Source organism: Pristis pectinata, chromosome 1, assembly GCF_009764475.1.
Source record: "Pristis pectinata isolate sPriPec2 chromosome 1, sPriPec2.1.pri, whole genome shotgun sequence".
Lineage (NCBI taxonomy): Eukaryota > Metazoa > Chordata > Chondrichthyes > Rhinopristiformes > Pristidae > Pristis > Pristis pectinata.
Window position 1 is genome coordinate 48,545,844 of NC_067405.1, and position 12,912 is coordinate 48,558,755.

The following is a 12,912-nucleotide window of genomic DNA, read 5'->3' on the forward strand; positions in this document are numbered from 1 at the left end:
GAGAAGTAATTTTTGAAAACTTGTGCTGTTTTTTAAATAATCTTGGAAAAGACGATAATGAAATAAAAGACTGAAAATATCTTGTTTTACATACCATATACTTTGACAACTATAGCAGCTGACTTCTTGCCTGAAGGATTTTCAGCCTCAATGGTGTATTTGCCTGCATCATAGCGATTCACCTTGTCAATTACAAGCAATGTGTAAGAATCTGTTGTATCAATAAAACCATGACTGTAGAGGTCAATGCCTGGTTTACTCCAGGTTAACACTGGAGTAGGTCGACCCGACACTGATACCATTAAGCGGAGTGAGCCACCAGCTCTAACAGTGACCGTCTTTTTGAGATCATCTGCAAGTTCAAGGTCTGGCATTTCTAGAAAAATAAAATGAAATGAAATAGAGATGAAAAACAACTTGCAATCTTCCAACAATAAAATCTTCAAGATGTTATTCAAAACTTTCATTGAATAAAATCTTTCTTAGGAGTCAGTAAACTCAGTTTTGATTCCCTTCTAGTTATAAATAAGCACATGTACCAGCTATGCATATTTTATTCCAATATTAAAGGCATTCTGTCAGAAAAATATGAATAATCACAAGGCAATATGAATTGCCTCTAAAATGCCACTTACCTATTCTTTCTACTGCTTCAATTACAGCAGATGACTCACTGTATTCACTCATTCCATTAATATTGGCAGAAGCAACTCTGAAATAGTACTTCTTGCTGGTGGTAAGACCTGTAATGGTATACTCCGTATTTCTTATGTAGTCTGTAGAATGTGCTCTATACCACTGTTCCATACTTTCCTCTTTCATTTCGAGTACATATCCAATAATATCAGAACCACCATCATACATGGGTTTTGTCCATGCTAAGCTGATACTGTGTTTGGTTGTATCGACAACTCTTGGTGCTGAAGGTACTCCAGGTGTATCTACAATATAATTTAAATAGATTATGTTCATAATTATTTGTAAAGACTTACAATTATAAGAAACTAAATAAAAACACAACACTTACATGTGGGTTCTTTGCACAGGATGTATTGTGACGATTCACTTGGCTCACTGTTACCAGCTGCATTTACTGCTGTAACACGGAACTGGTATTCACAACCCTCCATTAGATTTGTTATCTTGAGTCTAGTATCATAAATAGTAAAGTCCTTATTGACTCGAGTCCAACGTACACTTCGTTTTTCACGTTTATCCACAAGATAATTACTAATTTCTGCTCCACCATCAGTTTCAGGTTTCAACCACTGGATAATGATGTGTTCTTTTCCAACTGTAACAACCTCTGGTTCACCAGGTGGTGATGGAATGGCTGTTTAAAACAAATTGATTTCAATAATGGTTTTGCTACTACATTACCAAGAGTAATAATTCTTTGAAAATGTAAAAAGAATCATCACATAGTACTTACTGTATGATTTTCTGGCCACGACTGGTTCAGACTCTAATGGCACACCAGGTCCAAACTTATTAACAGCTCTCACTCTAAAAATGTATTCATTGTTCTTTATAAGTCTTGTAACAACAGTGGAAAGAGCCATGCACTCGGCTTCAACTATTACCCAGTTAAGTCTGCTCGTCTCGCGTCTCTCTACAATATAGTGTGTAATCTCTGCTCCACCATCTTCCTTTGGCATATTCCATGACAAAGTGCACTTCTCTTCAGTTAATCTGCTGATGCTAAGTGAACCATCGCAGGGTCCTGGTGAATCTAGATAGAGTTTGAAACATGAAAATTAGGATGCATATATTGCTAATGTTGTACCTTGTTACTTTAATATATTTCAAAAAATACATCTTTATTTTATAACAGAAAACATACCTAGCACTTTAACATTTACAGACACAGTCTTAGCTCCGCTTGGATTTTTCACAGTTAGCGTATATTTTCCAGTGTCATTTCTGTCACAGAACTTGATAATGGCAACAGCACGCTTGTTAGTGTACTGTAGAGATATCTTCTCACAAAGTTCCAGTTCTTTGCTTCCTTTAGACCAATAGACTTGAGGATCGGGTTTCCCACCAATGAAAGCATCAAGCACCAAGTCTGATCCCGCTCTTATGGTAATAATTTCTCCAAGTAACCTACTGTCCAGTTCAGCTTTAGGTGGTACTGTAAATAAGAATAAAAAGCAATGAATAATTTTTGAGAAAGATGTTTTTGCTTTATCAGGAAATTGATAGATATATGCTATATATTTGACACCACCATACCATATTCATCTTTGCATGTGACTGGTCCAGTAGATTCAGATGGTGTACTAATTACTCCACTTGCATTCTTGGCTAAAACACGGAATTCATAAGCCTCCGATTCACTTAGTCCTGTAACAGTGTAGAAGGTATCAGAGATAGAGGTGTAGTTGCACTTCAGCCAGCGGCCATCACCTGTTTCGTTATAAGGCTTGCGTTCCACGATGTATCCAACAATCTTACTTCCACCATCATGGATTGGTACAGTCCATTTTAGCGAAACTGAAGACCTATTAACATCTGTTACTTCTGGTTGACCTGGAGGATCTTTATATATTTAAACAAAAGTAAAGTTAAAGTTCAATTGAAATCTGAAACTATTTGCAAATATATAAATTATGTTATCTCTTTTCTTATACTTTTGAGCTTACCAACAGGATTCTGAGCCATTACTAATCTGGAAGCTTCACTTGCTTTACTCAAGCCAGCTGCATTCATTGCATAAACTCTAAACTGGTATTCCAAGCCTTCCACTAGAGTAGATATTTTGTAATGGCAATCAATACATGGTATTTTATTTTCTTTCACCCAGAGAATGCTGTTACGTTCTTTCTTTTCAATCCAGTAGCCAGTAACTTTGCTGCCACCATCATGATATGGGTCTTCCCATTGGATAGACATGGCATTAGCAGATACAAAATTCACGACTGGCCTGGTTGGAGGGCTTGGTGGAACTACAGTACATAGAAAGAATACAATTAGTAAGTTTTCTCTAGTTTCATTGTTCAGTACGCCTTAACAAATAAATAGTTATAATTTTTGACTTACCAAATGGATGTTCAGCAACCACAGGTTTTGATTCCAATGGCTTGCTGACACCAAATCTGTTTTCTGCACAGACTCGGAAAGTGTATTCCATATACTTTGTCAAATGCGTAACTTTAATTTGGGTTCGTTTTACACTGGAGTTGATGAGCTGCCATGCTGTGGTACCAGATTCACGTTTTTCCACAATATAGTTGGTGATATCAGTACCACCATCATCTTCAGGCTCTGCCCATGACAATACACATGAATCTGCAGAAACAGATGAGATACTCAAAGGTCCAGTAACTGGACCTGGTCGACCAATAACATTGACAGTTACAGAAAAGGTCTGGACTCCTGCCGTGTTTTCAAGTGTTAGGTAATATTTCCCTGAGTCACCTCTCATAGAGTCCTTCACAGTCAATGTAGTTCTCTCTTTTGTTGTGAGGATACTGACTCTATCAGTTTCCTTTAGTCTCATCTCCTCAAGCTTCCACGTTACCTTAGGTGCCGGACGTCCACTTATAGGTACATCTATAGTAAAGGTACTTCCTGATTTGCAGGTGATTGTTTGATTGGTGATTAAAGATAAGTCTGCTTTAGGCTCTATCTGTGGTTCTTTAATAATAACAGATGAAAATGCCTCCCTTGGTTCACTGTAACCAGCATTATTTTTAGCTCTGACACGGAATTCATACTCTGTATTTTCAACAAGTCCATCAATTTGAAGTGTAAGGAGTTTGGTTTGACCACCTTCAACCCAGTGATCTGAACCTTTTTGTTTCATCTCCACTTTATAACCAATAATTTGACTGCCACCATCATGCTCTGGTTTCATCCAAGCCAAGATTGCAGAGGTTCTGCCTGTATCGACAATATCCAGTCTCTTCGGTGGTGCTGGCTCCTCAGTGGCTACTATAGGCTCTGTCATTTCATATGGTACACCAAGGCCATATTCATTTTCTGCCATGACCCGGAAGAAGTATGGCACTCCTGCAAGTTCTTGTGCTCTGAAGATCTGTCGGGTGCACTTGCTGCTGATTTCTTGCCAGCTGCGCCTACTGGCTTCACGCTTCTCAATTACATAATGATGGATACGTGACCCTCCATCATGAATGGGAGCATCCCACATCAACGTAATTGCACCTCGAGTGACATCTTTGAATGTAATTGGTCCTGGTGGACCTGGAGTGTCTTGTACTTTAACGGTGAAAGTAATAGACTTGCTACCATTGCTGTTTTCCACAGTAAGAGTATATTTTCCAGCATCATATCTATTGCAATCCTCTATTGTTAATGTGCTGCTCGTGTCTGTGGTATTAATGTGAACATGTACTCCAATGGATGAATCTGCTTTTTTCCAAGTGGCAACAGGAACTGGCCTACCTTGGAAGGCAACGTGTAGTTGAACTGTAGAGCCAGCTCGAACAATATGAATTTGTTTGAAACTGGCATCAGTCTCAATTTCTGGTGCTGTTAACCTATCTGTAGCTAGTACTGGAGCAGAAATTTCACAGCTTTCTCCTTTTCCTGCACCATTAATAGCAAAGACACGGAATTTGTACTCTTCACCAGCTTCCAATTCAGTAACTGTGTACTTGGTATTGACGCATGCTTCTATGTTAACCTTCTGCCAATCTCCAAGACTGGCTTTGCACATTTCAATTGTGTAGCCAATTATTTCCATGCCTCCGTCAAAGACAGGCCGAGTCCATTCCAAACTTACAGATGTCTTTGTTGTATCCGTGACTCTAACAATGGTAGGTGCGCCTGGTGGGTTTACTGGTTCTCTGCACTTAATAAGTCTAGAAATATCACTTGCTGGACCGACCCCAGCATTATTTTCAGCCATGACACGGAATTCATATTCATTCCCTTCTGTGAGGTTAGTCACTTTGAATCGGTTTTCAGTAATTGGTCTTTTGCTGGAAACTTTGACCCAACGCAGACTCTTCTTCTCACGCCGTTCCAGGATGTAATGCATAATTTCATTCCCTCCATCTGATTTTGGTCTTGACCAAGTAAGAGTAATAGTTTCTCCAGAAACATTAGTTGATTCTGGTGTACCAGGTGCATCAGGCACAGCTATGAAACAAAATAAAATAAAATAGTTAACTAAGTAGAACTAGTTTGACAAATAAGAATTCCAAATGTTTGACAACAGAGTACAGCGTCAATTACAAATTCTGAAAAACACGTACTGTATTGTATCTGTGCAATAACTGGCTCTGAATCGATTGGTCTGCCAATGCCAAATTTGTTGACGGCTGAAACTCGGAACTGGTACTCATTCCCCTTAATTAACTTGGTGACTGTGTATGAACAGGCTTCACAATCATCACTGACCAATGCCCATGTAAGTCGACTTGTCTCACGTTTCTCTATTACATAATTGGTAATGACAGCACAGCCATCATTATCTGGTGGAACCCACCACAATGTAAGTTTCTCTCCAGTAATGTTGGTAAATCGAATAGGTCCAACTGGTGGTCCAGGAGTGTCTAAACAAAAGCAGAAATGTTAGTGCTCAGCAAGTGAACAAAAATATTCAACACACTAAAACATTAAACTGAGAAATTAAACCAGGTACATAAGTTGTCGATTTCCTCTAATTACCTTGAACTCTGACATGAATATCAGCTCTCTGGATGCCTGAAGCATTCTTGGCTTCCACAGTATATATGCCACGATGATCTCGGTTGCTGTCTCTAACAAAGATGGAACTAGACCCAATAGCATTGGTGATATCCACCATCAATTTCTTCTCAATCTCCTTTCCATCCTTATACCAGATTACCTGAGGTAATGGGCGACCTCTGATATGCACCTTGAGTCGAATACTCTCTCCAGATTTTACTGTCACGCCTTCAAAATGTTCAGCGCCAAATTCAATCGATGGTGGTACTATGAAAGAAATGGATGAGTGATTGCCAAGTTGACATTTCAAAGACATTACAACTATATACAATATCAAAAACAAACTAATTAGCTTTTATATGAACTTACTGCTTTCATCCCTTGTCATAATGTTTCCTGACGATTGAGAAGGTGGACTGACTGTTCCAACAGCATTTCTAGCAATTATACGGAATTCATAACGATCACCAGGGCTAAGGCCTGACACTGTATATTGGCATTCAGTAATATCAACAAAGTTGCACCGCAGCCAACGACCTGCTCCTTGCCGCTTTTCAACACTATATGCCACAATTTTACTACCACCATCACGAGGTGGTGGATCCCACTTAAGGGTTATAGTTTCTCTTGTCACATCGATATAATCTGGTGTACCGGGTGGATCTGATGAAAGAATTTTACAAGTAGTCAGGTATAGGAATAACAATCAATAGTCAATATTACCTATTATGCTTTGATACAAGTAGAATTAAGCACAAAGATGGAAAAATATTACTTACCAACTGGTGAGACAGCCAAGGTGAATTTGCTTGCTTCACTAACTGGGCTCAGTCCAACACTGTTTTCAGAATAAACTCGGAACTGATAGTCCAGGCCTTCAGTAAGTCCTAAAATTCTGTATTCTCTGCCAGAAATAGGAGTTTTGTTGACTTTTTGCCATAAGATGCTGTTTCTTTCTTTCTTCTCAACATGATATCCAGTGACTTCTGAACCACCATCATATAATGGTGCATCCCATGAGATTGTCATACCATCACAAGTGACATTGTATACAACAGGCTTTCCAGGTGGCCCAGGAAGCCTGAACTGATGTTTTGCTATAATAGCCATTGAATTAAGTGGCTGGCTTACTCCATATCTGTTTTCAGCATAAATTCTAAATTGATATTCTAGATCTTTAACTAGTTTGGTAACTTTAAAGGTATTCCTGGCCACACTAGAACAAACCACTTTCCAATTCGTTTGCGAAGTTTCACGTTTTTCAATGCTGTAGCTAGTAATTTCACTTCCTCCATCATCATCAGGTGCATCCCATGAAATTATGACACTTTCAGATTTGATTTCATCAAATCTAACTGGTCCTTTAGGCTTCGATGGAGGACCAAGGGTAATTATGGTAAAGTTGTATGACTTTCTTGAAATTGCATTATCAAGGATCAAGGTGTACTTTCCACCATGTTCTTTCTTGACATTCTTTATACTTAATGTGACTTTGTTTTCTGTTTTTGTGTACCGAATTTGTTCACTTTCTTTTAACAGAATATTGTCTTTCTCCCATTTGATGCTTGGTCGAGGTTTACCCCTATATGGCAGATCAACGTGAACATTATGTCCGATTCTTACACTAATTTGTCCTCCTGGTATTTCAGATAAGTCAGCTTCAGGTGTAATGACATAATCTTTCACAGTGATAGGTTCCGTAATAACACTATCACTTAACCCCTTTTCATTTTTCGCAAAGACTCGGAATTCAATTACTGCCAACTCCTTTAATTTAGTAATTTCAAAGGTACAGACTTTGGAAATTCCAGCATGCGACCACCCTTGTTCCTCTTTCAATTTCTTTTCAATTATATATTCTGTAATTATGCTGCCTCCATCATAGTCGGGTTTGTTCCATTGTAACACCACAGAAGATTTTGTTGAGTCTTTCATCACAAGATCCTTGACGGGCCCTGGTACTTCAGTGGCTTTCACTGGTTCTGAAGTCTCACATGGCTCACCCACTCCATTCTCATTCTCTGCTAATACTCGGAAAAAGAATGAGGTCTTTTCGGACAGGCTGGTAATCTTAAAAGTTGTGTTGGAACATTTGGTTGTGACGCTTGACCAGGCTCTTTTTGTCGCATCTCTCTTTTCAATGACATAATTGACAATTTCAGCACCACCGTTAATAAGAGGTGGTTCCCAAACTAATGTGACTGTGCCTCTGGTCACATGCTTAACGTGTAACTTCTGACAAGGTCCCGGAGAATCAAGGACTTTCACATTTACAAATGTTGATTTGGGTTCTCCAACACCATTTTCAATTGTCAAAACATACTTGCCAGTATCTTCACGGTTGACCTCAGGAATAGTGAGAAGCGTAGATGACTCAGTATTATGGATGGTGTATCTTTCATCAGTGTTAATATTTTTCTCATCCTTTCTCCAGGTGACATTTGGATGAGGACGGCCTTTGAAAGGTATCATAATTTCCACATTTTCTCCTGATTTTGCTGTTATGGAAGTTCTGAGTGCAACATCAAGATCAATCTCGGGCTCCTCTATAGAATATAAATATATAAATATATATCTGAAAATATTCACATATATGTTACATGTAATCAATGCATTCTATATATCATAGACTTACCCAGTATATCTTTAGCCTGTACAGGTTCTACCATTTCAATTGGTTCCCCTTGACCAGCAACATTAACTGCGCTGACACGGAAGTAATAGTTTACACCGTGTGTTAACTGGGACACGACATATTCTGTAGTTCTGACTTCACCCTTAGAAGTAATTACTGTCCATTGCTGTTCTTCAGCTTCCCTCTTTTCAACAACATAGCTTGTTATTGCACTTCCTCCATCATAGACAGGTTTAATCCAGCCAAGAGTGATGGAAGATTTGGTGCTGTCCACAATCTTCAGCTTGGTTGGTTGGCCAGGTGGATCTACAAATAAGAGTGAGGGTATTTGAATGCATTAACTGGTAAAACATTTCTCCCTTTTGCTTAATATTTGCAAATTTCACATTAATTTTACATACCAATTGGATCAGCAGCTTTATAGAAATCGGAAGAGTCAGAGTACGGACCCTCTCCTGCTGCATTGATAGCGCACACTTGGTACTGATACTCATTGCCCTCTGTAAGCCCAGAGACCTTTTGCCTGGTATCACGGATAGGTTCCTTGGTAACCTTAAACCACCGCAGACTCTTTCTCTCACGTCTTTCTAAGATATAGCCACGGATTTCATTGCCACCATCAACACTTGGTCTCTTCCAGCTTATAGTCATTGTTTGTTTAGTTATCATGGAAGCTTCAGGCATGCCTGGTTGCCCGGGTGTAACTATTGAAAAAAAATGTTTTCAAATTAAGTTTCATGTAAAAATTAAGAAGAGTATTCATTGGAAAAATAACTTGTCTTGTTTTCTTACCAAATGCATTCTTAGCAATAACAGCATCAGATTCCAGTGGATCACCAACACCATATTTGTTCACACCCCGAATACGGAAGATATATTCATTGCCTTTAATGATATTCCTTACAGTAATGATACAGTGCTCCATCTTTTCTGAAATGAGGGACCACACAACTCGACTTGTCTCACGTTTTTCAACAATATAATGGCTGACAGGTGCACCGCCATCATCTGTTGGAGCACCCCAGGTGAGTGTGATCTTCTCAGCTGTAACACTCGTGAACTGTACAGGCCCAAGTGGTGGTCCAGGTTTGTCTGTGAAACAGAAGAAATACAGTCATGCAACTCCTGAAAAACATACAGTTCCAAAACTAACCTTCAATTTATAAGGGCACAATAGATCTACATACCTAGAACTTGTAATCTGATTGTTCCTGATGCTGAGCCTATAGGATTTTTAAGCCTGACTTCGTAGGTTCCACTGTTGATTCGACTGGCATCCTTAATAATTACTGCTGCAGAGTCAGTTGTGTTTTCAATAAAGACTTGTGAACTTGTCTCAAGTTCTTTACCATTTTTATACCATTCAATTGATGGCAAAGGCTTTCCAGAGACACCAACTTTAATCTTTATGGCTGAACCAGCCTTAAATTTGACAATATCCATATACTCCAAAGGCAAGTCAACCTGAGGTGCACCTATGCATCAAAGTTAATAACAGTATTATCATTAAAAATACTGCCACAAAACCACAAAAAATAATCCTTGAAATGTAGATATATTAGTGAAAAAACAATTACCAAAGGTATCATGGCATGTTACAGGTCCAACAACTTCGGATGGATTACTTATTGAACCAATTGCATTCTTCGCAAACACACGGAATTCATACTGTGCATCTTGAGTCAAGCCTGATACAGTAAATTGAGTCTCAATAACATTTGTAAAGCTGGCCTTTGTCCATCTCCCATTTGGCATATCACGTTTTTCAACGATGTAGCCAGTAATCTTGCTGCCACCATCATAAGCTGGTTTTTTCCAGCTGAGGCTAACAGAGGTCTTTGAAACATCTGTAACACGTACATTTGATGGGGATTCTGAAAAACAAGCATGCAAGAGATTTAATTATCTGATCATATTTACAAGTATTGGTGTAGCATAAGCAATAATCCATTTCTACATTGGATTGAAAAGAACCAAAGCACAATTTGAGTGAATACCTACCACAAGCATCAATTGCAAGAACTTGATCAGAAGGATGGCTGACTTTGCCAATGCCTGCAGCATTTTCTGCATATACACGGAATTCATAGATAAGTCCACTACTGATATTTGTGACCTTGAAGTGTGTTGTACGGATAATGGTCTTGTTAACTTTCTGCCATAAAATGCTATTCCTGTCCTTCATTTCCAAATGATAACCGATCACATGGTTGCCACCATCAGAAACAGGCTCATTCCAACCTACTGTTATACTTTCCCTAGTGACATTAGTAACCCATGGAGTTGATGGAGGACCAGGTGTTGCTGAAAAATACAGAGAATGTACAGTTAGCAGTGTGAGCAGATAAGGATTAACAATAATCATTTTGTGCTTTGTTAAGCTGAATAATCATGCTGAGAAGAGTAAACAACTTACTATATGGCAATTTGACTGTGACACATGTGGAGTCAATATGATCACTGATTCCAAAACGGTTTTCAGCTTTAATGCGGAACTGATATTCCTCTCCAGTAGTCAGCTTCATGACTTTGATTAAACTTCTCGCTGCAGTAGCAGATACTTCTGACCAAGCAGCTGTGCTGGTTTCTCTTTTCAAAACAATGTAATTTGTTACCTGACTGCCACCATCATATGTTGGTGGTTGCCATCTCAGTGTCACACTGTCTTCAGTGACATCACTAATATTCACAGGGCCCACTGGAGGTCCAGGTCTGTCCAGCACTACGATGTTAATGAAGGACTTTGTTGTTCCACTGGAATTGGCAGCAGTAATATCATATCGGCCAGAGTCACTGGCAACACTTTCTTTCAGATTCACAATAATGCTTTCTGAAGTCATTTCAGTGTTAAATCTCATGGATGACTTCACGGAAATGCCATCTTTGGACCAAGATATTTTAGGCTGTGGCCTGCCAGAAATTGGAATTTCAAATTTTAGGTTAGATCCAGCCCGAACATAAACAGTGTTGCGTGGGAAGTTCTTCATGTCAATTTCGGGTGATTCTGAAAATAATTTGGAAAAAAAAGTAGTCTTAATTCAATGAATAAATCCTAAAGCTCAGAGTGCTACTGAACTTAAAAAAACCCTGAAACTTCTTGTTTTCAAGTAACCACGTTAATTATAGCAACTTGCACTACAGAATGTTATTATAATTGAAAAATAATTACCAAGTTGTTCTTTAACTGTTACAGGTAGAACCATTTCCTTTGGATCACTTAGACCAGCCTGGTTTTCAGCAGAAACTCTGAAGAAATAGTCAACATTTTGTTTCAAACCATGTATAACATGATGTGTAGTCTTCACAACTGCGCACTTAACCCACTTTTGCTGGCCTTTCTCAAGAGCTTCTATAAAGTAGCTTGTGATCCTACTGCCTCCATCATGTTCTGGCTTTGACCAGGCAAGTGAAACACTGTCTTTGGTGACATTTGTAACTCCAAGTCGCTCAGGTGAGCTTGGTTTTTCTGGAAAAGAGTATAATACATTATTACTGCTTAAATTACTAGAAAAAAACAATAAATTAAAATTAGCTACTTAAAACATTTTTTTCACTGAATTTTGGGCATTTCCTCTGGCTTCTCTACATAAATCAAAATATTTTCTTCCTCCATTTTGTTTGCACTTCACATTAACTTGATATCTCTATTAAATGAACTGGTAAAGACTGGGAGTATATCATATCAGGAATAAGAAAAGAGATCTATACCTGACTAAAACATATATAATCCTGGGCCTTATAAAAATAGGCATTGCATAATAGTAAAATCAATGTAGTTATGATGAATCTCTATAAAACACTGGTTTAGCCACAACCACAGCATTCAGTACATTGGGAAGGATGTAAATGCTCCAGGGATGATGCAGAAAAGATTTAGTGGAAAGTGGATGTGGAATTTCAGTTGATATAAGTAGACTTGAGAAGCTGACTTTGTTCTCCTTTGAGCACCAAAGGCTCAGAGGTGATTTAATGGAAGCATTATTAAGGACTCAGGTAAAGTGCATAAATTAAAAATGTTTTCATTGGTGGAAGAATTAAGGCAATTTGTGAAAGAACCCGGGATGACATCTGGAAAAACTTTTTCACAGTCTGATTAGTCACAATCTGGATTTCACTTTGTACTGGGCATTAAATAGATGTTTGACAGAGAAATAAATTGCTAGGGAAATAGCTGAATTTGCCCTGGATTGCATGTGCAGAAAGCAAGAGCAGATTCAATGGGCCTAATATTCATCTTTCATGTTCGAATGAGTCTGATTCTACATTCTGTTGCACAATGAGGCAGAAAATAGATCCCAATAGGGTCTGTATTAAATTAAGCCACCCAACCCAACACTTGGGTCAGCTATTTCATGAATTATCTCTGGCACACAAACCAATACGTCCCTCACAAAAATAAAGAAAGATTCCTAATGCTTAATTCAGCCCTCTCTGAGAGGCTGTGTATCATAACAATAGAGCAGTGACAGACTGGCCCAATTTTGATAATTCAGTGGATACTGGGATCCACTGAATACTAAAAAATATTTTTTTGTTAAAGAAATTGATAAAACATTGTTGCTGCGCTAGAAGCAGGAGAGCTGTCCCGACTAACCATTTCATCTCGCACCTTCCAATCT

At 38.6% G+C, this 12,912-nt stretch overlaps 1 protein-coding gene across 1 annotated transcript in view; it reads right to left on the reverse strand.

Moving 5' to 3' along the window:
- Positions 1-12,912, reverse strand: part of ttn.1 (titin, tandem duplicate 1) — a 337,974-nt gene that overhangs the window by 13,879 nt on the left and 311,183 nt on the right. The window contains 20 exon segments of the mRNA XM_052029783.1: positions 95-376; positions 636-941; positions 1,028-1,333; positions 1,433-1,732; positions 1,844-2,134; positions 2,236-2,541; positions 2,646-2,948; positions 3,043-5,106; positions 5,223-5,522; positions 5,638-5,925; positions 6,028-6,321; positions 6,438-8,204; positions 8,294-8,599; positions 8,695-8,997; positions 9,086-9,385; positions 9,481-9,768; positions 9,871-10,167; positions 10,295-10,597; positions 10,710-11,297; positions 11,463-11,759. Coding sequence (XP_051885743.1) covers positions 95-376; positions 636-941; positions 1,028-1,333; positions 1,433-1,732; positions 1,844-2,134; positions 2,236-2,541; positions 2,646-2,948; positions 3,043-5,106; positions 5,223-5,522; positions 5,638-5,925; positions 6,028-6,321; positions 6,438-8,204; positions 8,294-8,599; positions 8,695-8,997; positions 9,086-9,385; positions 9,481-9,768; positions 9,871-10,167; positions 10,295-10,597; positions 10,710-11,297; positions 11,463-11,759 — 9,489 coding nt within the window.